This window comes from Trichechus manatus, unplaced genomic scaffold (genome assembly GCF_000243295.1).
Source record: "Trichechus manatus latirostris isolate Lorelei unplaced genomic scaffold, TriManLat1.0 scaffold00065, whole genome shotgun sequence".
NCBI classification, from domain to species: domain Eukaryota; kingdom Metazoa; phylum Chordata; class Mammalia; order Sirenia; family Trichechidae; genus Trichechus; species Trichechus manatus.
In genome coordinates, this window is record NW_004444001.1 from 12,931,486 (window position 1) to 12,954,087 (window position 22,602).

Here is a 22,602-nt window from a genome sequence, read left to right on the forward strand (position 1 = left end):
AAGGGAAAGAATCATTTTAAAAAATTAGGCAGTATGGCCACCGGACACCCTGCTAACCCAGAACTGAAGCCACTCCCAAAGTCCACCTTCCCGCCCAACATTAGACAGGCCTGTAAAACAAACAATAACATACGTGAGGAACGTGCTTCTTAGTTCAATCAGATATATGAGACCAAGTGGGCAACACCTGCCCAAGAGCAAAGGAGAAGGCACGAAGGGACAGGAAAACTGGACAAATGGACACGGGGAACCCTGGGTAACAGGAAAGGGGGAGAGTGCTGACACATTGCAGGGATTGCAACCAATATCACAAAACAATTTGTGTATAAATTTTTGATTGAGAAACTAATTTGTGCTGTAAACTTTCACTGAAAGCACAATAAAACTAAAAAAAGAAAAAAAGACAGAATGACTGTATCTAAATTGTAGGACACTATGACCAAGCCCCCACGCCAACCCCTAGCACATGAAAATGGTACTTAGAGGTAAATAACAGGTGTCTGGCATAGAATGCCTGGTGATGCAGTGGTTGAGCATTTGGCTGCTAACCAAAAGGCCAGCAGTTCAAATCAACCAGCTGCCCCTTGGAAACCTTATGGGGCAGTTCCACTCTGTCCTATAGGGTCACTATGAGTTGGAATCAACTCAATGACAGATGGTTTTTATACTGGGCACAAGATGTATTTCAGTAATTGTGCCCATTTTCATCTTTTCTTCCACTGTCCCCTCCATATTCATGAGAGTCAAAAACCTATGAAACTTGTTTCCTCTCTAGAATGTGCTAGAGGATAAATACAGATATCTTTCTTCATAGGACACCTGCATGCAAACAGGACATGAGGCAAATTGGAGTGTGGTTAGAACCCTAACTTTCTGAGGCTGGTAAATGGGAAGTAGCCAGGTGCTTCATGGCTACCACACCTCTTTGGCACCAGTGATGGGAACAAAAAGAGAGGCTGGATAAGTCACGGCCTGACACAGAGCCAGTTCTATTCTCCTACTTTGGCATGTTGCCTGGAACCTGAAGAGAAGACAGAAGATTTGATGTGAGCCTCCAGAGAGGCTGGTTGGTGTTTGGATCGTGCGGCTACTGGCCTCCTCCGGAGGAATGGGGCACTTGGGAGTCTGCCATGTGGACCCAATTTGATGCTGGGGAGGCATTTCTCAGACCAGGCTTCCCCCAGGAATCCACTAATCACAATCATGAAGCTTTCCTCTTCCCCGTCTTCCTCTGGGACCATTGGGTCTTCAGGCCTGACTTGAAGAGCTCTGAAGTTCCATCCTGGAGCAATCTCCAGGGGATGCCCCTGTCTTCAAAGGGGTCCTGTCCTGGAGATACCTAGAGTTATGGGACAGGCCCGAGCCTTTGAGAGTCCTTCCCACACCACTGGGCAACAGGGGTCCAATATGTGCCCACTGGGCTGTATGTACTAGGATGCTGAGTCATGCCTGATGACTCAGCATTCTGAGATGACTCAGCATTCTGAGGAAGTGAAAAGAGGCTAGACTCTTCTGGGAAGCATGGAAGTTCAGTTTGAAGGCATGTCTTTAGGCGACATTTTTAAAAGTCAGTCCACCTGCATATGTGCCTTGGGGCCTTGTAAGAAAAGTCATCTTGTCACACATGGGATTAGCCTGAGGGAAATCTTCAAAGTAGGTGATTTTTCCAGCACTACCTCACCTTCTCATAGGTACCTGATGAACTGTGCCCTGCCCTTCCTGATCCTCCTGATGACACCCTACATGTCTAAGGCCTAGAACTCCGCCTGGAGTCTCAATAAGACCTGCTCTGTGGTCAACAAAGCCCGCGATAGCTTCCCCGTAGTCAGTCTCCCTCTGCCTTTCAAAGGAATAGTTAACTTGACTAATTAAAAATTTCTTATTTGCAAAAAATAAAATGTTTCATTAATCTTTTATGTTGCTTACACGTTGACGTGACAATATTTTGGATATATTGGGTTGTATAAAATATAGTTTGGAAATGAATTTCACTCATTTACTTTCTTTAATGTGACTACTGGAGAATTTGAAATACATACGTGGCTCACATTGTAGTTCTACTGGGCAGTCCCACTCGAAAGGTGTTTAGAAAATGTCCAATTTTTACCCCCAAAATTATAGGAAACATGCTTTCTTCCTATTTATATGAATGAAGTATAAACTTCATAAAGCCGGGGGTGGAGGGATGTGCCTTCAAAACACAAAGATAAGTGTCTTCCTTCTGAATGATGCATACATTATCTTACAAAGAAAGAAATCAGCCAAAATGAGCAGAAAACGCACTCCAGACAAGCTACTGTGACCTAGGCAAGCATATGGCGGCAGAGGGGTAATCTCCTGAGATATCCCTGGGTTTGATGAAACATGCAGATGTTCCCAGGATGGGGTGCAGAATGCAGGCCACAGGTGGCAGCATTTCCTGGGGAGGGTTGAAGGATGTGAAGCCCCCAGCATGGGGCATTTGGACTTTATTTTTTAAGGATTGGAAGGTCAGGAATACAAAAGCTTAGAGGCCTGGCTGTCACTTGTGTGCTCAGGCCTCTGTCGGTTGGCCTGTCACTTTACCTGATATACCAGACACACACCGTGTGTGGAAAGGTTATCAGCCTCTGAGGTTGCCTCCTCTGTTCAACTCAACAGTCAGGATTTTCCAAATATTGTCTTTTCCTTGAATTTCAACACAGCTGAAGGCCATCTTCTTGGGAAAAGTGACTTTTCTCATGTTTGCATATTCAGCAGACAGGATAGCACAGAGATATTTGCAGCACAGCAGCTGTATTACTAATGCTGCCAGAGACCCTTCTAAGTGATTACTAGTAGGCACAGGGAAACATTCGCAGGTCACGTCTCCACAGCTAACACCTCATACAGATTCTGCAGAGCAGTGATGGCCCTTAATTTGTTTTGTTTTTTAAACAATTTGATGAGACACCCAGACTAATCCTGTCCTTGAGTGTGGATATAAAAAAAACAAAAAAACAAACAAAAAAAAACCCCATTGCCGTCGAGTGGATTCCAACTCATAGTGACTCTCTAGGATAGAGTAGAACTGCCCCATAGAGTTTCCAAGGAGAGCCTGGTGGATTTGAACTGCCAACCTGTTGGTTAGCAGCCATAGCACTTAACCACTACACCACCAGGGTTTCCGTAGGATCAGTGAGTATGATGGGATGTCTCGCCCTTTGTCAGATTACATCATATGGCAAAGGTAAAGAAACTCTGCAGATATAATTAACGTCCTCAATCAATTGACTTTGATTTAATCACAAGGGAGATTATCTGGAGTGATCCAGACCTAATCAGGTGAGCCTTTCAAAAGAAGGTTTAGAGGTCAGAGACGGAAGAAGTCAGAGACATACGAAGCAGCAGAGATGCTCTCCTGTTGGCCTTAAGGAAGCAATTTGCCATGTTGTGGAAAGGATCAGATGGCTTAAAATGGCAGTAGTCTCTAAGAGTTGAGGTCCTCAGTCCGACAAGCACAATTAATGAAAGATGACCCAAATCCTCAGGTAAGACCACAGTCTGATCAATACCTTGATTTCAGCCTGGTGAGACCCTGAGCATTGAACCCAGCTAGCTGTGCCCAGGGAGCCCTGGTGGCGCAATGGTTAAGCACTCGACTGCTAACAGAAAGGTTGGCAGCTCAAACCCACCAGCTGCTCTGTGGGAGAAAGATGTGGCAGTCTGCTTCCATAAGGATTACCACCTTGGGAAATCTATGGGCCAGTTCTACTCTGTCCTGTAGGGTCGCTATGAGTCGGAATCAACTCAACAACAGTGGGTTTGGTTTATTTTTTGGTTAACCGTGCCCAGACTTCTGACCTACAGAAACTGTGAGATAACAAACGAGTGTTGTTTTCAGCTACTAAGTTTGTGATAATATGTTACACAGCAAGGGAAAACTAATATAGTAAATATAGGATCACATTGCAAATACATAGTATCTGCTACTAAAAGAATTAATGGACCTCTATTTTCACCTGTCAAAGGAAATTTCAACCAAGCCACACACCAACGTCAGGACAGACCTTTATTTATTTTGTTTCACAGGCATGTTCTGATAGCTTTACTTCAAGGACCATTGTTAAACTCTCTGTAAACTGCTGAATCACCGCATGCTGAGTGGGAATGTGGATGGTGTGAGGAAAGAGCCTTTTAACCAGCTGAGCTTGGCTGTGAGCTTCCGGCACCCTCCTATGCCTGGAAAATGGAAGGGATCATTCACTGTTTGGAGAATGGAGTTAAATTCTGGTTGATGTGGGGAAGCCTGATAGAGCAGCAGTAGCATACCGCAAAAAATCATACAATTTATATAAAGAAAGCTTCACAAGATCTCATTAGACAGTTTATTGTTATAAGTATGGAAAGGAAACATAGCTGTATGCTGGTATACTGTTAAGACAGGATTTAAAATCCAAGTCATAATTTTAGAAGTCTACAGCATCTAATTTCAAAATCAACATCTTCTTTGAAATAGTAGGACACTATTTCCTGCTACCTTTTAAAAAAAATACATAGGAAAGGTATATCCACTCTAAACCTCCCCTTTGTTTTGGCCACATCGGAAACAGACTTCTGTTGGCTTGGGTCACCAGGCTTTCTCTTTGGGATGCAGACATTAGCATCACCTGCTACAAATAAAATCCATTTCACCCACATCGTATTTCTAGGACCACTCCCATTTCCTTTTGTCTTCACAAATAACTGTGACTTTCTGCTCCATGCATCTCAGAATAACTCCCTCCACCTCCCATCTGCACTTATTGGTTGCTATAATCTTTCCCATCTCCATGCAACTTTTTCTTTTTTTTCTGCAACCTTCCAACACTGACCTCTCTGACATTCCCTATACAAACAACAAAAAGCTATGACTTCACCCAGTGTTTCTTTCAGAGCACCTACATCCTGAAAACCCCATGGACCTTGATTTACCTCTTTCCCTGTATAACCAATAAGAAATGTGTATGAAGATGGCAGATACATGACTCATTCAAGAGATGACAGACTTAGATGTGTCACCCTGGATTTATAATATTCCCAGAGAATATTTCTGTAGTTTATATTAATTGCTCTTTTGTGAACGCTCAATCTCACAACCTCTGAGGCACTTGCACAGGTCCCCTGTGCAAGAAAACTGGTTTAATGGAAGTTCCCTTAAGGGAAGAATATTTGGGCACACAGAACCAACTTCACTCACTGAGAGATGTCGAACACATGGGGAATCACTGAACCCTTTACAAGGGAACTCCACACTTCTCACTTTGCACCCATATCAGAACAAAATCTTCCTCCTTCCCTCGGAAATCTGCTACTAGTAACCTTGCAATCCTTGCTGATTGAGGATTGATGACCCCAGGGCCAAGTGAGGCTCCTGCTTTCATGCAATTTACAGAATCATGGACTACTGTTTTCTCTTACGGTTTTGAATTCTACTGCTTATTTTAAGATCTTCTTGGGAAAGCACAGTGGTTGAATTATGTATCTTGCATTCGATCAGAAAATCAGCAAGTATTTCTCCAATTTTTTGTTTTCATGGTTTTTCTGAAATTGGATCTAGTGCCGTGGCTTGCAAGTTGGAGGCACATGCTTGTCGGTGTGTGTGTGCACGTGTGTATGGTGGGGATACGCCAACCGCCACTTGGTTGATGGATGTGGGCAGAGGTCCAGGTCTGCATCCTATGGAATTTTCATTTGATGGAGGTTCCCCTTCACAATACCAACCAGAATGATTCCCAAGGGATTGAAATTGGTGGAAGCTCAGTGTGTCTTATTGCTTTGCATTTTTCAGTACAAGAACCACTGCCTTCTCTGGAGTGCTCCCTGACTGATCATGTCAAGATGGCCAGGCTAACATCGTGCTGTAAACCTGGCTCAGTTCTCCCTGATATAACTCCAGAAACCAAATCCAATTCCACATCAGATAATCATTTTTTCCCTAGTATCTACTTCCAATTCAGTTGATCTCCCAACCTAACCCTTACCTCTGTCTTTTTGATACTGAGCTCCACCCAAGGCTGATAATTCCCTGGTGAACTTGGTCTGCAACTCATAGACTAAGACTTATTTCCTGCAGGGACTTTAAATAATACACTCTTCAGCTGGGAAAGTGATGTGACAATTCTTAGACAAATGTGGGAGTAAATGTCTACATCATTTTTCGAATGTGTAGAAATAAGGAGTTCATCTGCTTTAACCATTATTAAGACTCCTATCTATCCCACTTACACCCTATTCCTCTCCCTCCCCATGAATAAAAGAGAAGAGGAAATATAATGTAAAATAAAAAATACAAGAAAGAAATTTTTAAAGAGTTAGCATATTAAAAAACTCTTCGAACCTCAATACATGCTTGTGGAATCTCAAATTCTTTGGTTCCATTTTCTTAAAGCCTAGGCCCCTTTATGTTCTCAGTCCTTATCAAGACCACACAGCCCAGACTGCTCCCAAGCAGACCCACATTGTTTATTGTCTTATTTTTCCCTTGGGATCAGACTTTGATTGGGAATGTAAGGTAGCTGTATCTACAGCACCTAGTTTAGCTTTAATCTGGATGCAATTGTAAAAAATACTTGTAATTTTCATATGGAATGCACACACACAATTCGCAAACAATCAGTTTCTTGGGAAAAGCACTGCCATCTGTTCCTAAGTTCAAGTGTCATTAGAAGCATGGAATCCCCAGCTGTAAAACTCTCTGGGAGCATTCCAAGTGGTTGGAAATAACACAAATTAGACCATAGGAAAATCTTAATGTATATTGGTCTGGCAACTTAAGGACTGAAAGAGAGAATACATAGTGAGCTATACAACACACCAAGGGCCATTCAATCCACAGTAACAATAACAGTAACAACGACAATTACAGTATACAATGCTACAAGATTATTAAAATCTATTTTATAATGCACAGAGAAGTACCTGGTTAAAGCTGTTAAATATATGAGAATTCGGGGTCTGTTTTCAGTGCAATATATCAAATTTGGCAATTAATAAGTATCAAAAATACATATTTTTATTTTCAAAATATGAAACAAACTAAAGTATATGACTTTTCTGATAAACTATAGAAAATTTGGAGTCCCTGGGTAGTGCAAATGGTTAACGCGCTGGCTGCCAACCAAAAGGCTGAAAGTTTGAGTCTACCCAGAGGCACCTAAGAAGAAAGATCTGGCAACCTACTTCCAAAAAAATCAGCCATTGAAAACTCTATGGAGCACAGTTCTACTCTGTCACACATAGGGTTCCCGTGAGTTGGGGTCCATTTGATGGCAAATGGTTTACCGGTTATAGAAACTTTTATTGGTAGCTTGTTTCTGCTTGAATCAAATAAAGTATCTTTATTCCACTTTCTCTGCAGATTCATTCCACTTAGCGCAAACCTTAAACATACAAAAGTAGATAGTATGCGTTTAACATCAGGGAAATTGTGTTTCTTTCTGTGCATTTCTTGTAGATATTATTATCCATTGAAGTATCCTGATAATGTAATTTCCTCTCAATTTGCTCCATTGCCTTTTATTTTTTTCTGTTGGCTAGGAAAATGCCAAACTTTTCCTGTGGCTTTCTTTCAGTTTCCATTTTTGAGCCATTTTCTATTCTTAATGTTGCAGTATTTGAGTAGTTATATTAGATCATTAACCTAGAAATCTTAACATGTGGTCCGTAATGTTGTTTTTCCTTATTTTTTTCTTTTTTTCATCTTCCCTTTCTTCCTTCTAAATAGAATTCATTAGAGTACTTTCCTAGGTACTTTAACATTTTACTTATTATTTTAATGGAAGCTTATCTTTGTGCCCAACATGTGAAAAGTGAAAATATCTCTTCGAAATTCTATTTTACAATATAGACAGAGAAGCTGGGCTGGACTTGAGTTTCACTTAAATACTATACACATTTGGTATCACACGAGAGGGGAGGGAAGCAAAAATAAACATAAAAATTACTTCTAGTCTGTCTTTACAAAAAAAAAAAAAAGCCTCTTCCTTAATGAAAAAGTCTTTTCAGCATCTGCTCCCAAAAGCCTGCCGAGCAAACATTTTACCCATAACTTTGAAAGAATCTCTTCTTTCTGAGCACATCCACTGTTCTCAAGAGGTCACATAGGTTGGATTTTCCTGTTCTTAGTTGAGCAATGAGTAAGCGCTGGATGAGTTTTCCAGGGATGAGCTGGTTGTTTCTGGGGTGGACACATTGTACGTTCCTGCAAAACAGAGCCACAGCCCAGCCTTAAAGACAAGCCTTCTTGACCACCAGCACGTGAACATCTTCTAGTGGTCCAGTAGCGAGCTCCGGCGCAGGAGCCAGGTAAGCTCGGCCAAGCCTGGAAATAAACTCATGCCTGACTGCTTCCCACGTCCCAGAAGTGCTGGAGAACAAACAAGGCTGTTGTTTTCAAGCATGCGTTGCAGCTGACAAGCACTAACTACTTCACATCACACCAGCAGCCAGATTTCTATAAAGGAAGGAAGATCTCAACGTGGGCAGCTACTCCACATGCCACCACATGCATGGGCTGGGAACACCCACATGAGGAACCTCCCTGGTCCCCTTGGGCTATGGTGACTTGGGAAGCTCTTGGGAGAGGTCTGGAGGCTAAGCTGAAAGGTGAGGGTTTGTAAAGAGGGAGGAAAAGAGAAGAAAAGAGAAAATCACAGGGGAAGGAAGGTAGGACCAGAAAAGAAGCAGAAGTCAAGGGATGACACCAAAAGTGCTGACAGCCAGTGCAGCAGGGAGGGCAGCATCTGAGCAATGGCACAGGCTTACGTCAGCACAAAGGCGGAGGTGGGGGGGTTGGGGGGGCTGAGTGTCGAGGGAGAATGGGGAGTGTGCATTGGACAAGGGGAAGGACACAGTGCCTACCCTACCATCAGATTCGTGAACTGCCACAGCTAACAAGGTTTCCGTCATTGCCTGGAAGGGGTCTTTGGGGCTGCCAACAACACAAACCAAAGTTACAGTGATTATGGAGCCCTCAAATGGGCCAAAGTGGAGACTGCATCAGTGATCCTCGAAAAGCTGTCAAATGACAATGACCAACTATCTTAGGCTCTGATACCCAGCTGATTTCAGGAACAGAGCCCCCACTCCAACATTTATCTGACTGATTCAGAAACCAGGAACACATTTGTTTAGCCTTACATATTGCATAATTTTGATTCTGTAGAATTATTTCATAGAGTTTTCGTTATTTGCACTTTCATGCAAATGGCAGATGAGTGTTGGCAGAGGGTAATCTAGTTCTAATACACCCTGAATATTTGATCATTTCACAACAGATAGAATCCGTGACTTTCAAAATCAAAAGTGAGGGTCCTCCGGTCCCATGACTCATTCATTAAATGAATGCAGACAATACCAAATTCTCCAGAGTTTTAGCAATTCATGGGTATTCTCAAAGCTTACTTTCATATGAAAGGTCTTGGTCTGGAATATTGACATATTTCTAGACTCTGCATTTGCGAGACCTGCTCAGTTTCAAGAGGCTGGAAGGAATTCTGGTGCTTATTTTCCTGGGGAGATGGTGGCATGGGGTGGGCATTTCAATTTACCAGAATAGCCGACACCCATTGCCCAAAGTCATTGATACTATTTATCTCCTACTTCCAAGGTGGAAATTTGAACTGTATGTGTTTCTAACAGAAAAGTGATTTAGGACAAACCCTCATATATCCAGGCACAGTGTTATAAATATCAATGTGAAAAAACAAACACATTCCAAAAAGGAAGAGAAACCCACAGCATGGGATCCTGTAGTAGGATTTTCTAAGTAAATTCTTTGCTGCACCATGACCCAGAAATGGTACCTACCTATTTCAATTTAACATGAGTAAGAAAAGAACTCTATGCTTGACAAGGCCAGCAATTTAAGGTTCTAATTTTCATGACTGATGCAGTTTTGAAAGGTAGCTCTTAAAAGGCTTGTCTAGATTCTCCAAATCTTATTCTTCATGAGTTATTATTGGTTGCCCATGGAAAACAGTTGCCCTCTGTACCAGCCTACTGGTGGTTTGGGAAAATGAAGCAAGTTCCCATATATAACCTCTTCCCAGATGAGGTCATTGCAGGCAAACCTATGAGGGGTATGTGCGTGGGGGTGGGGGGGACGACGTGGGAGGGTAGAGCTGGGATGGAAAGTGAAGGACTTCAGTGTCCTACATCAGAGCAAGCTTATTCTGGTCAATCAAGGGGCACCTAGAGGTTGCTACATACCTGTTTTACCAAACAAATTGTTAAATCTTCTTGATATTGGAGAACTCATAGAAAATACAGGTGTGGATGAACCTAGGGATGTTGACTAGAAGAGAGAGAGAAAAAAGACAATTACGAAGAACAAATTTGTTAGACCAACAAACCAAATCTGTTGCCGTTGGGCTGATTCCCACTCACAGCCACCCTATAGGACAGAGTAGAACTGCCCGGTAGAATCTCCCAGGAGCGGCCGGTGGATTCAAACTACTGACCTTTTGGTTAACAGCCAAACTCTTAACCACTATGCCACCAGGGCTCCTAGGCCAATGTCCAAACTAAAAAAAAAAAAAACTCGTTGCCCTTGAGTCGATTCTGACTGCTGCCCTCTAGTGGTCACTGCCTGCCTCTCTAATCCCACTCCCTTAGATGGCCTGGATGAGCCTGAATTTCAACCTCAAACAAATCAAGCCGGAGAGCCACACTGAGATACTCGAATCTCATCACTAATATTAGGTAAATAACTTTAAAATACATGTTTTACTGGTTTATAGGTTTCTAGTATCTTGTGACGTGCAAAAGATAGTCAAATATATTCAAGTGTAATATTTATTTTCTGGAGCCCCTGGGTGGTGCAAATGATTAATGCACTTGGCTGCTAACCAAAGCGCTGGAGGTTTGAGTCCACCCAGAGGTACCTTGGAAGAAAGGCCTGGCAATCTACTTCTGAAAAATCAGCCATTGATAACCCTATGGATCACAGTTCTACTCTGATACATACGCGATAAGGTAAGGTATTTTCCAAAATGAACTATAGAAAAATCCTACTGACCACTATTCCTCAAATTGTTTTCTTTAATGCTTTGAATTCTTTTTTATCATTGGAAGTTTGAATTTAACCTTCAGTCTATGTCATCTGTGCTATTCAAATCCCTATTTGAAGAAGTGAGGATAGCATCTTAATGATAGCACCACGGCTATGTTTAACAGGAAGAATGAGGCAAGAACAAAAATAACTGAATAATCTATGCTAAAAGTAGTTGTGGAGGAAAAGGGGTTTGTGGATGCAATATATTTAACCCCAATGATCAAAATCCTGAGACAAATATTTAGTACCCTCTATTTCATTGTATTAGTGGAATACTCTACGACACAAGATGGAAATTTGCCACAGAGGTAAGGTTTACCTTTGAGTGCTGTGAAGACCATCTCGACAGTGAAAACTTATTCAGCAAAGCTTCCTGTACCTGCATTGTTTAAAAGAAGAAACTGTCAGTTCAACGCACCATAAGTACCATAAATTTCTAGCAGCATGAAATTGTCATTGTTCTTACCTTTTGATCCCAGAGGCATCCAAACAGTAAAATGAATAATCCCTGGGTAAAGGATTGGGAAGAAATGCATTTTAATTACATTCTATAATCCAGCAATAAATAAATATATATATATAATACATATGTAATATTCATTATATATGCTATTGTCCAACAAAATAGGAAGCATTATTAACCTGGAATTGAACTGGTACTACCTCTTTCCCCATCTGAGTTTATGGAACAAGCCTAGTACATGATAATGTTAAAAGGGATGCAGTAGGTCCACACCAAGGGACCTTAATTGCTATAATGTCATAAAAGATATTTTATCCCTACTTCCCCCCAGTTTTGAACCGGAGGTCCTGCTGGTTATGGTACTAACCATACTTGCATCTACATTATCCCTCACGTGGTTATGAGGAGGACTCAGGGCCTGGGATGGGATAATCAGTCTCTTCCAACCAGGCCATATTATGAAGGTAATGAGGTATGAGTCTTATAGCTCGCAGTCACAGGCACAGCAACAGAAGTTAAGGTTTGCATGGTCTTGGCACAAGTGTCCAAGGGGCAATGTTTCAACTTCCCCTCCAGACCCCCTGCCTCTTTACCAGCTCACAGGGCCCTCCATGCTTGGCCAGCTTTGCCTATCCTTACCACCCCACCACTGGGTGAATCAGCTTTAATCACTCCCTTCCATGTGCTCCAAAGGCTTGTTGTCTGTACGTCTGTTACAGCCCTTATAACAATCTGGCTTGCATTATAATTTGTTATATGCTGCAAGAGAGCAGAAATGATGTCTTTTTCATTTTTGCATATCTAGCAGAATGTCTGGTTTATATAGAGCAGTTATTATTTTATTCATCAGCAAATGTTTCTAGACAACCTACTATGTAGTACAGAGTATTCATTTCATCCACTAAATGGTTATTGAGTACCTACTTTGAGCCAAAGTGTTTATTAGGCAAGGTGGTACAATGGTTAATGAGCTCGGCTGCTAACAGAAGGGTTGGAGGTTTGAGTGGACCCAGAGGCACTTCAAAAGAAAGTCCTGGTGATCTACTTCTGAAAAATCAGCTGTTGAAAACCCTTTGGCACACAGTTCTACTTGGACACAAATGGGGTTATCATGAGTCGGAGTCAACTCGATGGCAACTGGTTTTAGGGATATAGTTATGAACAAGACAGATGTGATCCCTGTGCTCACAAAGACGGAGATCATTGAACACTTATGGAAATTAACTGGAGAGATTACTTGGTTTAATAGTGATATTTTCATTTAGGCAATAATAAACCGCTTCAAGATAATGTTGGCTAAATAGCAAAATCCAGGGTAGGGAAGAGCCTTTCTTCTTGCCTATATTGTTAGGAACCTTGCCAGGACATTTAGAAGAGAGTTGAACGTGCAACTAGATTATAATGCTGGTGATAAAAGGTATGAACGTTTATGGGGGCAGAGGAATGCGTCCTTTCTATCTCATCGAGTTCTTGTAATTACTGCTCTTTGGGGCTAAGGCCTCCTCTGGACTAAAATCCTTCCTCATTCCTACTCCTGTTTGTGTTTCTACCTTTGATTTGTCCCACCAGAATAGATACTTCCTGAGAGCCCTGCACTCAGAACTTACCTGGAAGGCATTGAGGAGGGTAAACACGATATGGAACACAGCATTGCTCCCCTGGAACACGGTGGAAAGACCAAAGCCCCAGGTGAGCCCCAGGAGTGGCGTGAGGACCCCAATGCTCTTGCTGATCTGAAACAGGCTGCTCTTCTCCTGCTTGCTTGGCTTGTCTCCGATGGAAGGCCTCAGGATCTTGGTGATGACTACCACTGTGATGGTCACGTTCACCACCACAATGATCAGTGCTGGGATGACGAAAGCCAGCAGGGCCTTGGTGTCCTCCCAGTTGAGCCAACAGGCATTCTTCCTCGTGTAGACTTCCTGTGGCTGGGTGGCCCCCACTGTGATGACTGATATGACAAGGGGGCAGCCATAGCCGAGAGAGAAAGCAATGGCTTTCTGGACGGACTTGCTTGCATCATGCAGGATGAAAACCAGACGGTAGAAGAGCATGAGGCCCAGTGTCAGCATCCAGAAGAAGACACTGAGGTAGAAGAAGTGAACGAAGAAGGTGGCAGCCACACAGGCAGTTTCGTTGAGTGGATAGTGATGGTCATGGATGGCGGCAGCCACAATGAACCAGATGTCAGCAACTAGAAGGGAGGTGGCAATGTTCACGATGCAGATGTGGCGCATATAGGATGTCCGGTTCTTGGTCACTGATTTCCAGACCACAGCTTCCACCACCAGACAGGCTGCTAAGCTCAAGATGGAAAAGCCCAACCCAATGTAAGAAATGATATCCAGTAGTATTTTCAGGAGAGAACTAGGGTCTGGGGAGTCAGGGGACATGAGTATGGAGAATGATGTTAGGTGGTCACAGGTACAGGAGACACTGTCCCCATCTACTTCTTTAACATAGCACCCATCACTGTCCCACCCCCCTGTGTGATTGGCGAGGTTGAAGTTCCAGAAGACACATCGTGGTACCCTGCCTGAAGGATTGTTGTTCTTAAAAGTCATTGAAATCCTGAATGGCAGGGTGATATGGTCACTGACAGTGGTTGTCATTACTAAGCTCTTTGCAAAATTCTCTGCCTGAATGTCCTGAGCAAGAATGGTTTTGAGAGTTGGGAAAGCCACCGTGACAATAGATGAATCTGGCTGCAAGCTTTCCAGCTGGGACTGATCAATGACCACGTTGCCCCAGAGGTCCGTGTCTGAGAAAACAAAGCTCTGTCTGTAGTCTTTTGGGTTGCCAGTTTTGATGACTATGCCCCTCATCTGCACATTAGTGTGGGAGATGGACAAATCAGTGCTATCTTCTGACTGTAAAGCCCGGGAAAACCTCTCCATTGAATCCAGTAGCCGTGAACTCTCATTGGTCTGTTGCTGTTGTAAAATCTTCCAGGTACTCAGGGTGGGCTTTCCAAGAATGACATTAACCGTAGAGAGAATGTGCTGCAATTGAGATGGCATGGGATCAAACCAACCAAATTCTTTCAATCATAAAAGAAGCAAAAAAAAAAAAAAAAAAAGTATCTTACTGGAAACTGGTTGATTGGGAAAGAGGAAGGAAGCAGAGAGGAAGATGAGGCATTGCAGACCGTGGGGCTCTGTGACCTGTCTTCTTATGGCAGGGAATTGGCAAAGGATGGATCCCTAAACCTATGAGGCTTTAAATAGTTATCAGTAGTGGTAGTGGAAACCACTCCCCACTACTCACTAAGGGCAATTCAGCAGGCTGGCAGAGACATTTATCAAATGTTTTATTAGTAGTATTTTTTTTTTTTTTTCAATCTCAAGCCCATAAAGGTTTTTTGGTAAATGCGATTTTACCTGCAAGGGTGAGGAACTCTCAAATGACCATCTCAAACCCTGAGCATCAAATGAGCTATGTGATTGTTATCAAAGGCATCTTTCTTTTTGGCCAAACAATTTGATTGTTTCTCCTACAAACCTGGGCTCATGTTTTCCCTTTGTGCCTGGCCCTTCTTTGCCTTGTTCTGTCTTCTGAAGGATGACCCCTTTGGGCTCTGTTACCCAATTAGGTTGCCAGTTGGCCTCTAGTAGGGTTCTACCAATGGGAGGCACTGGCAGGAGATGGTAGGGTAGGAGGAGAGACAAGTTCAATATATTTTCACACTATGCAACCCCATCCCCAGCCTCCTCACTGCATCTCTGGCAATAGCTATGCTCTTCCAAGACTACAGCTCCTGCTGAGTTGTCCCTCCTCCAAACCTTCATCTCTCACTTGGCTCCAGCAGCACTATTTCCTCTGCTTTCCCTTTTAGTCCTGGAGGTAGTGATGGCTTCCGTATGTTGCTGACCTCTGGGTGCCTCATCACCCCTTGTTTGTTCTTTAATGCTGGATTCACCTCTATAAGTATCCCTTCATTAAAGCCTCTTTATTTGAACAATTGTGGGTGAATTCTCTTTCTTCCCTGAACTCTGATGACTTCAAAGCTCACATTTAGTGCTAGACCTTTGAGAATCCCACCTCATACATATTCTGAAAACTTTTTATCCTTAGCTCTCCTGGAAGCGGATGAAAATTCATTTTATTTTAATGAAGAAACCAAAGCAGAGATTCACTAAAGAAATCTTAAGTTCCCAAAATAAATTTTGGAAACATTCTCCAATACTAAAGCTGTAGCTGGCAGAGCATGTGATGTGACTATATGGCTGCACTAGCCACAGCATTGCATTACTCTGGAAAAATTCGAGAAGCAGCGGCAATGGTGATGAATGATGTTTCTTGACTTTAAGTACTGAGGCTGGAAAGGCGAGGCCCAAAACTCTTGCCAGGATAAACTCACCGTCATCATTTTTAAATTCACTTCGGTTGGAACCATTGAGAGCAAATCAAGGATGTTAATAATGGCTCCCAGATTACCAGGAAATGAGCTGATTTCATGTTCCACATTGCTGGTGCTAACAGATAGATGATGAAGGTATGTAAGGAGCTTCTCATCCTGAGAGGGGCTCTTGATCAAAGCCTAGTGAAACAAAAGCAAAAATAAAAAACCTTACCCATCAGTCCAGTCATCAAATTCTGTTGATCCATCCATGACACCTCACATCCATAGTTTCCTTTCTTCTCCATTCCCATTGTCAATGCTTATTACATACACTTCAGCTTTCTAGATCTCTCCAATCTCTCCCTCATCTAACTCACCAGGAGGATATTCATGATATATACAACAACAACATGTTACTCCTTTGCTATTCAGCGGTTTACCTATCCCCATAGGGAAAGACCACTACCTTTTTGCCTGTGTTTCACTCACCTTTGAGTAGCCTGACACCTGGTGCATAACTGATGCTCAATACAGATTTGATAAAGAAATTCAAAGTTCTTGATGAATTGATCTTTACCTTTCAAATTATCATCACTTACTACTACTCACCTCTCTGAAGCTTCTGCTCTAGTCAAACTGGTCCACTTACTGTCCTTAGAACACAGCTGGCTCTTTTTCACCTCTAGGTTTTTATTCATGCCCTCGACCATCTAGAATGCTTCTCCGCCCCCTGTCCCCTTGCCAAATGCTGCTTGGCTAACAAGACCCAGTTCCAAGGCTCTCCTTCCCTGAGAAGTCTTTCCAAGGTAACCTACCTAGCTCATCCTCTCGTCTGAACTCTTTGCCTATTTTGTCCCTTTGGCATGTGCTTGTGGTTGCACCTCATGTTTTGTTGGAATAACTTGCTTATCTCTTAAACTACCTGTCTGTGCCTGCTCTTCAGAATGAAATATTACCTAAGACCTCACACATAGAAGAGGAATAGTAAGATGTATGTCAACCCGATGTCTGATTGAAAAGAGAATACAGGTAAATGTGATTGCTAGAGAACTAGATTAAAGTTCAGAAAAATTGTCACTTGGATAGTCTGCATGGAGGCATATCTGTCACTCTTTGCTGTTTCTCGTGTTACTTAGTCTGCTGATGATCAGGTTAACTGTCTATCCCAGTTTACCTGGAACAGTTCTGTCCTAGCCTAATCATTAATAGTGCCCCACTTTTATTTTCAAAAGTGTCCAGGTTTGGATGATAATTACATAGTCACCCTATCTATAAATACCGTACCTGTGTCTTCTAACTATCTAATTCCTTTTCCAGCTGCCACCGAGTTGATTCAGACTCATGGCCACCCATGTGTGTGAGAATAGAACTGTGCTCCACAGGGTTTTCACTGGCTGATTTTTTTTAGAAGATCATCAGGCCTTTCTTCTGAGGCACCTCTGGGTGGACTTGAACCTCTAACCTTTGAGTTAGCAGCCGAATACTTTAGCCATTGTCACCACCCAGGACTCCATTTAACTCTTGCTTATAATAGAAGAATGAGCTCACGTTCTGTCTTCTCCACAAAGCCTTTGATGAGTATTCCAACCCAGAGGCGTTCCTTCCTCTGAATGTAAAAGTACTTGTTTTATTTAACATACTGTACATCTGTGACATTTCTACTAACGTCGTCTTGTGTTTTAATTTCAATCTCTCTCCAATTCAATTACAAGCTCCTTAACAGCATGGACCAGGTGTTATATTTCTTTTTATCTTTCTTATACCCCATAAAGTCTAACACAGAGCAAGTCAGTTAATCTGGCACGTAGTAGGTGTTCAGTAAATGTGCCTTGAATGAATAAATCAAATAAAGCATGATAGACCAGTATGCCCTAATCCACTGAAAATGTGTCTAAAAAACCAAAAACCAAATCTGTTGTCATCGAGTTGATTCCAACTCATAGTGACCCTATAAGATAGAGTAGAACTGCCCTATAGGGTTTCCAAGGAGCAGCTGGTGGATTCGAACTGCTGACCTTTTGGTCAGCGGTCGAGCTCTTAACCACTGCACAACCAGGGCTCCATAATAGGCACCTAGAATAGGCATCAGGGCCCAACTTTGAATTCAAATTATAATTTCTATCTTTCTCAATTAAAATAATTTATATCCCCTGTGTTTCATCCATCCAGGTCCAACTCAAATGACAAGTTTTTCAAGCAGAATTTCCTGATTATCCTAGCCAAAAGCTAATGTGTACATCTACCCAACTGGATCATATTATCTATGAAATCAGAGGTCAAGTTCTGATTTACGTTTTTACCTGTCAGCACCATAAGAATACCTTATACATATTAGGTATTTTCGTGAATTTAGTAAGAGACCAGAGGGGAGACAGAAGATAATTAGATAAAACAAAAATCAATAGCATCTCTTTTCTTCATTTCTTCTTCCATTGGTGAGAGGATTTGGTACTATTTGTCTGAGGATGTCACCATTCACTGTAACCCTACTGGTTGCCTCACCAGTATCTATTTACTGCAGCTCAAGGAATTTTAGGAGTCTCTAATGTACAACAAATGAAGTGTAATGTGACATTTAATTATTTTTGATGGAAAGAAAGGAATTTTCTCCTGCCATGTAGCAGTAACCTCTATTCTAGGCAAGAGAGGCAGGGGAGTTCGTTTCATAGAAATATTGGTCAGCTGTAACGATTGAGGAATCTCAGACCTCTGAAAGTATAAAGCCCAACTTTTTATTTTTTGCACTGATGAACCTTATTTTATATATTGTTCCTCGTGCTAAAAAGGTTAGAGCTATTTGTTTGATCTCAAAACATACCATCCCTCTCTTGGAGAAATTGAGAAGAAGGTACTGAGAAGTTAAGTCAAGGTATACGGCTGGTCCTAGAGTAGAACACAGACTTTGTTGCCATCATATGTACATGTAAACATTTTAAAGCATTTCTAGGATTGCATCTTCTTTGGAAATGTGCAAATAAGAGGAGCTTTCACAGCAACATAAAGCAACCCAAGGCCCATTTTCCCAACGGTTGGGAAATATGACAACTCAGATATCCCCAGGGAACTCAGAGTCAAAGTTTAAGGATCACCTTGGCCAGGCGGAGTAGACTATTTATTGGAGCAGAGATGCAGTCATTCCTCTTCACCTTCCACTGACAGCCTTCGCATTTGTAAGTGATGACCCCACCAATGAGACTGTCAGGGCTGCTAGGAATGTGTGAGAACTGGCATAGCTTCTGGATGACTTTCCCAGGCTCCCCAACACCTATTACGGGATCTAGGCACATGACGTTCCTCCCTGCATTGGAAACATGGAAATAAAGGGACAATTGAGAGGAGGAGGAAAGATAATGGTCTATTTTGACATTTGAATTCATTTTTTCTCTGTACTTTCAGTGATCTTTTCCAAGTGTCCCTATTTCTTTATTTTGCCCCTGATTTTCCAAAGCCCGTCACTGCTTTCTACACAAACTTGACTTCCTTAATCTGTAGTTGCTTTTCCTAACAGAATTTATCTTCTCCATGTCTTATCCCACCCTTAGTCCCCAGGAATCTTCTTTTGTTCTGTGGGAAAGCAAAACCATGAGAGAAGATAAGAGTTTAATGTGTGCCCACCCGGATGAGAAACATTCAGTGTAACAGGAACCTTAAGGACATAATGCCCTAATTCAGGGATTCTCAGCTCTAGCATATTAGAATCACCTGGGAAGATTTTGAACTTCCCCCTACCACACCCCTACCCCGTATTATCCAGGCTCACTATAGCCCAAGCAAATCAGAATCTCTAGCAGTGGGATCCAGGAATCTGCATTTTTTTAAGTTTCCCAGATGATTCCAATGTGCAGCCAAGGCCCAGAGGTACTGCCTCAACCCATAGACATTATTAGCAGTAGGAATTCCAAGTACCTATGAAGGAGCCCTGGTGGCACAGTTGTTAAGCACCTGGCTGCTACCCAAAAGGTCAGTGATTTGAATCCACCAGCCACGCCGTGGAGAAAGACATGGCAATCTGCTCCTGTAAAGATTACAGCCTAGGAAACCCTGTGGGGCAATTCTACTCTGTCCTATAGGGTCGCTATGAGTTGGAATCCACTCAGTGGCAATGGGTTTGGTTTTTTTTGTTTGTTTGTTTGTTTAATGATCGGAGTATTCCAGGAAATCTCTTTAACCATTTGTTCCTTCTGGCTTCCCTTAAAGATGATTCTATTTCATTTTTACTCAAGACCAGACCTGAATGGGGAAATGACATTTGTTGCAGAGTCTCTGGATTTCCAGGAAACCCTTGCTCTCTGATGAAGGAGCAGCACCTCCCCACCCCCACCCCCACTGACTTTTTTATTTAGCATTAATTGAAATCTCAGCCATTGTGTAAAAATCTTAAAATGAATGAGTATGCTTTGCTGGGAAAAGGAAGGAGAATTAGACATTGTATGAAGAAAGAGGAGAAGAACAAAGACAAGTGAATAGAACATGTTGACGCCTGGGCTAAGCTGGAGGGAAAATGAGGTAACCTGGAGTCCCTTGCAGGGAGTCAGAGCACAGTGACTCAGAGACAGAGGAACTCTAAACTGCTCTCTGCTTTGGTATCTAGGACCCAGTTACCAATCATGTTAGAATGACCACAAATCATATAGGACACTTCAATAAGCTGGGTGATAGAGCCATGGGATCCTTCTGATATCAGGGATCCCTGACTGGGGAGACTTCTGGAGGATTGCTAGTGGCAGAAGTCCAGAATGATCAATTACCCCCTTGTTACCTCTCTTGCTACTGAGGAGAGCTCTTCAGCATGAATTATTACAGAAATGGCTCCACAAATCATGACCTTTTACCTTGAAAAAACTCAGTGATGACAAAAGATGGAAAAGACTGTTGCCTATTCCTTATAGGTACATTCCTTTCATGCAACCCTGTCTCAGGAACGCAGTGGCAGTGGAGACACCCTTCCTTTGCTGCAACATCAAGGGAAAGTCTCAGCCACACACAGATACTGTCCACACCTATCTGCCCAGTGAAATACTGAGCCTCCCAGGCTCAGCAAAAACATGATTTCATCTTCAAGGATTTCTTGATCACTTCCTCCCCGCCTATCTCACCAGCAGAATTGAATCCTCCTCTCCTGGCTGCCTGTAACATCTCTACTTTAGCATGCGCCACTCTATGTATGATAACATTCTTTTCATGTTCATCTCTCCTCTAGGATGAGGCAGGGGAACATGGCTTGTTTACTTTTAAATGTCCCATGCTTAGCCCAAGGCCCGCCACGTTGAAGATGCTCAGCATATATTTATTTATTGAATGAATGACAGTGTGAATGAATAAATGAATTTCTGCCCAGGATTATAACACTTTAAAGTAATTTTTTTTTTCACTTTAAAGTAATTTAAAATGCCCTTACCAGAAACCAGATCAAGCTTCATGGACGGACTCCGGACTGAATTATTGGCAACATTTTTAAAGTGACAAAACATTTCAATATTTTTTGGACACCAGGGAGTTGAGTTTGCCGTGAAATTGTGTCTATATTTGTAGCACACTCGCTTTCCATTAACTTCTTTTGCTAAAGAAAAAGTTATAGAAAGAATCAAGTTGCAAGATGAGTATCAAAAGCACACATTTTGTTATGATGGTCCTATATGGATAAACCCGTCCAAATGTATGTTTCTAATTATGCTCCATATTGGTTCAGTGTGTTTGTTTTCTCATAAATGTGCCACATTCTTTTTTTTTTTTTTTTTTTGTGCTTTAGGTGAAAGTTTACAGCTCAAGTTAATTTCCCCTACAAAAATTTATACACATATTGTTATGTGACACTAGTTGCAATCACTATAATGTGACAGCACACTCCCCCTTTCCACCCTGGATTTCCTGTGTCCATTCAACCAGCTCCTATCCCATTCTGTCGTCTCATCCCGCCTCCGGACAGGTGCTGCCCATTTAGTCTGGTGTATCACTTGAACTAAGAAGCACACTCTTTACAAGTATTATTTTATGTTTTATAGTCCAGTCTAATCTTTGTCTGAAGAGCTGGCTTCGGGAATGGTTTTAGTTCTGGGTTAACAGAGCGTCTGGGGAACATGTCTTCGAGGGTTCCTCCAGTCTCAGTCAGACCATTAAGTCTAGTCTTTTTACATGAATTTGAGTTCTGCACCCCGCTTTTCTCCTGTTGTGTTCCCTTTCAGGGCGGTCATTGGTGGTAGCCGGGCACCATCTAATTCTTCTGGTCTCAGGCTGATGCAGTCTCTGGTTTATGTGGCCTTTTCGTCTCTTGGGCTAATATTTTCTTAGTGTCTTTGGTGTTCTTCATCCTCCTTTGCTCCAGGTTTGTTGGGACTAACTGATGCATTTTAGATAGCCACTTGCAAGCTTTTAAGACCCCAGACGCCAGTCACCAAAGTGGGATGCAGAACATTTTCTTAATAAACTTTGTTATGCCAATTGACCTAGATGTCCCCTGAAACCATGGTCCCCAGACCCCAGCTCCTACTACTCTGTCCCTCGAAGTGTTTGGTTGCCACATCATTTTTAATGTGATTTTATTTATTTACTTTTTTACCTCTGGTTCTTAGGTATGAATAAATCCATATTTGCATGTGTGCTAGCCAAAATTTACTGCTACTTTTCTTGACTCCAAACTGTGTCCACACATTTTTTTTTTTTTATTGTACTTCAGGTGAAGGCTTACAGAACAAATAGTTTCTCATGAAACAGAACTACACATGTTGTTTTATGACATTGGTTAAC

General features: G+C 42.2%; 1 protein-coding gene across 1 annotated transcript in view; it reads right to left on the bottom strand.

Moving 5' to 3' along the window:
- Positions 1-7,703: 7,703 nt before the first annotated feature.
- The window catches only part of ADGRF5 (adhesion G protein-coupled receptor F5), a 68,652-nt gene continuing 53,753 nt past the window's right edge, over positions 7,704-22,602 (bottom strand). The window contains exons 13-20 of the mRNA XM_004379531.2: positions 21,257-21,418; positions 18,948-19,156; positions 15,877-16,056; positions 13,124-14,518; positions 11,520-11,561; positions 11,373-11,432; positions 10,210-10,294; positions 7,704-8,200 (exon numbers count right to left, since the gene is read on the bottom strand). Coding sequence (XP_004379588.1) covers positions 8,121-8,200; positions 10,210-10,294; positions 11,373-11,432; positions 11,520-11,561; positions 13,124-14,518; positions 15,877-16,056; positions 18,948-19,156; positions 21,257-21,418 — 2,213 coding nt within the window. The 3' untranslated portion in view covers positions 7,704-8,120. The remainder of the gene's footprint in view (positions 8,201-10,209; positions 10,295-11,372; positions 11,433-11,519; positions 11,562-13,123; positions 14,519-15,876; positions 16,057-18,947; positions 19,157-21,256; positions 21,419-22,602) is intronic.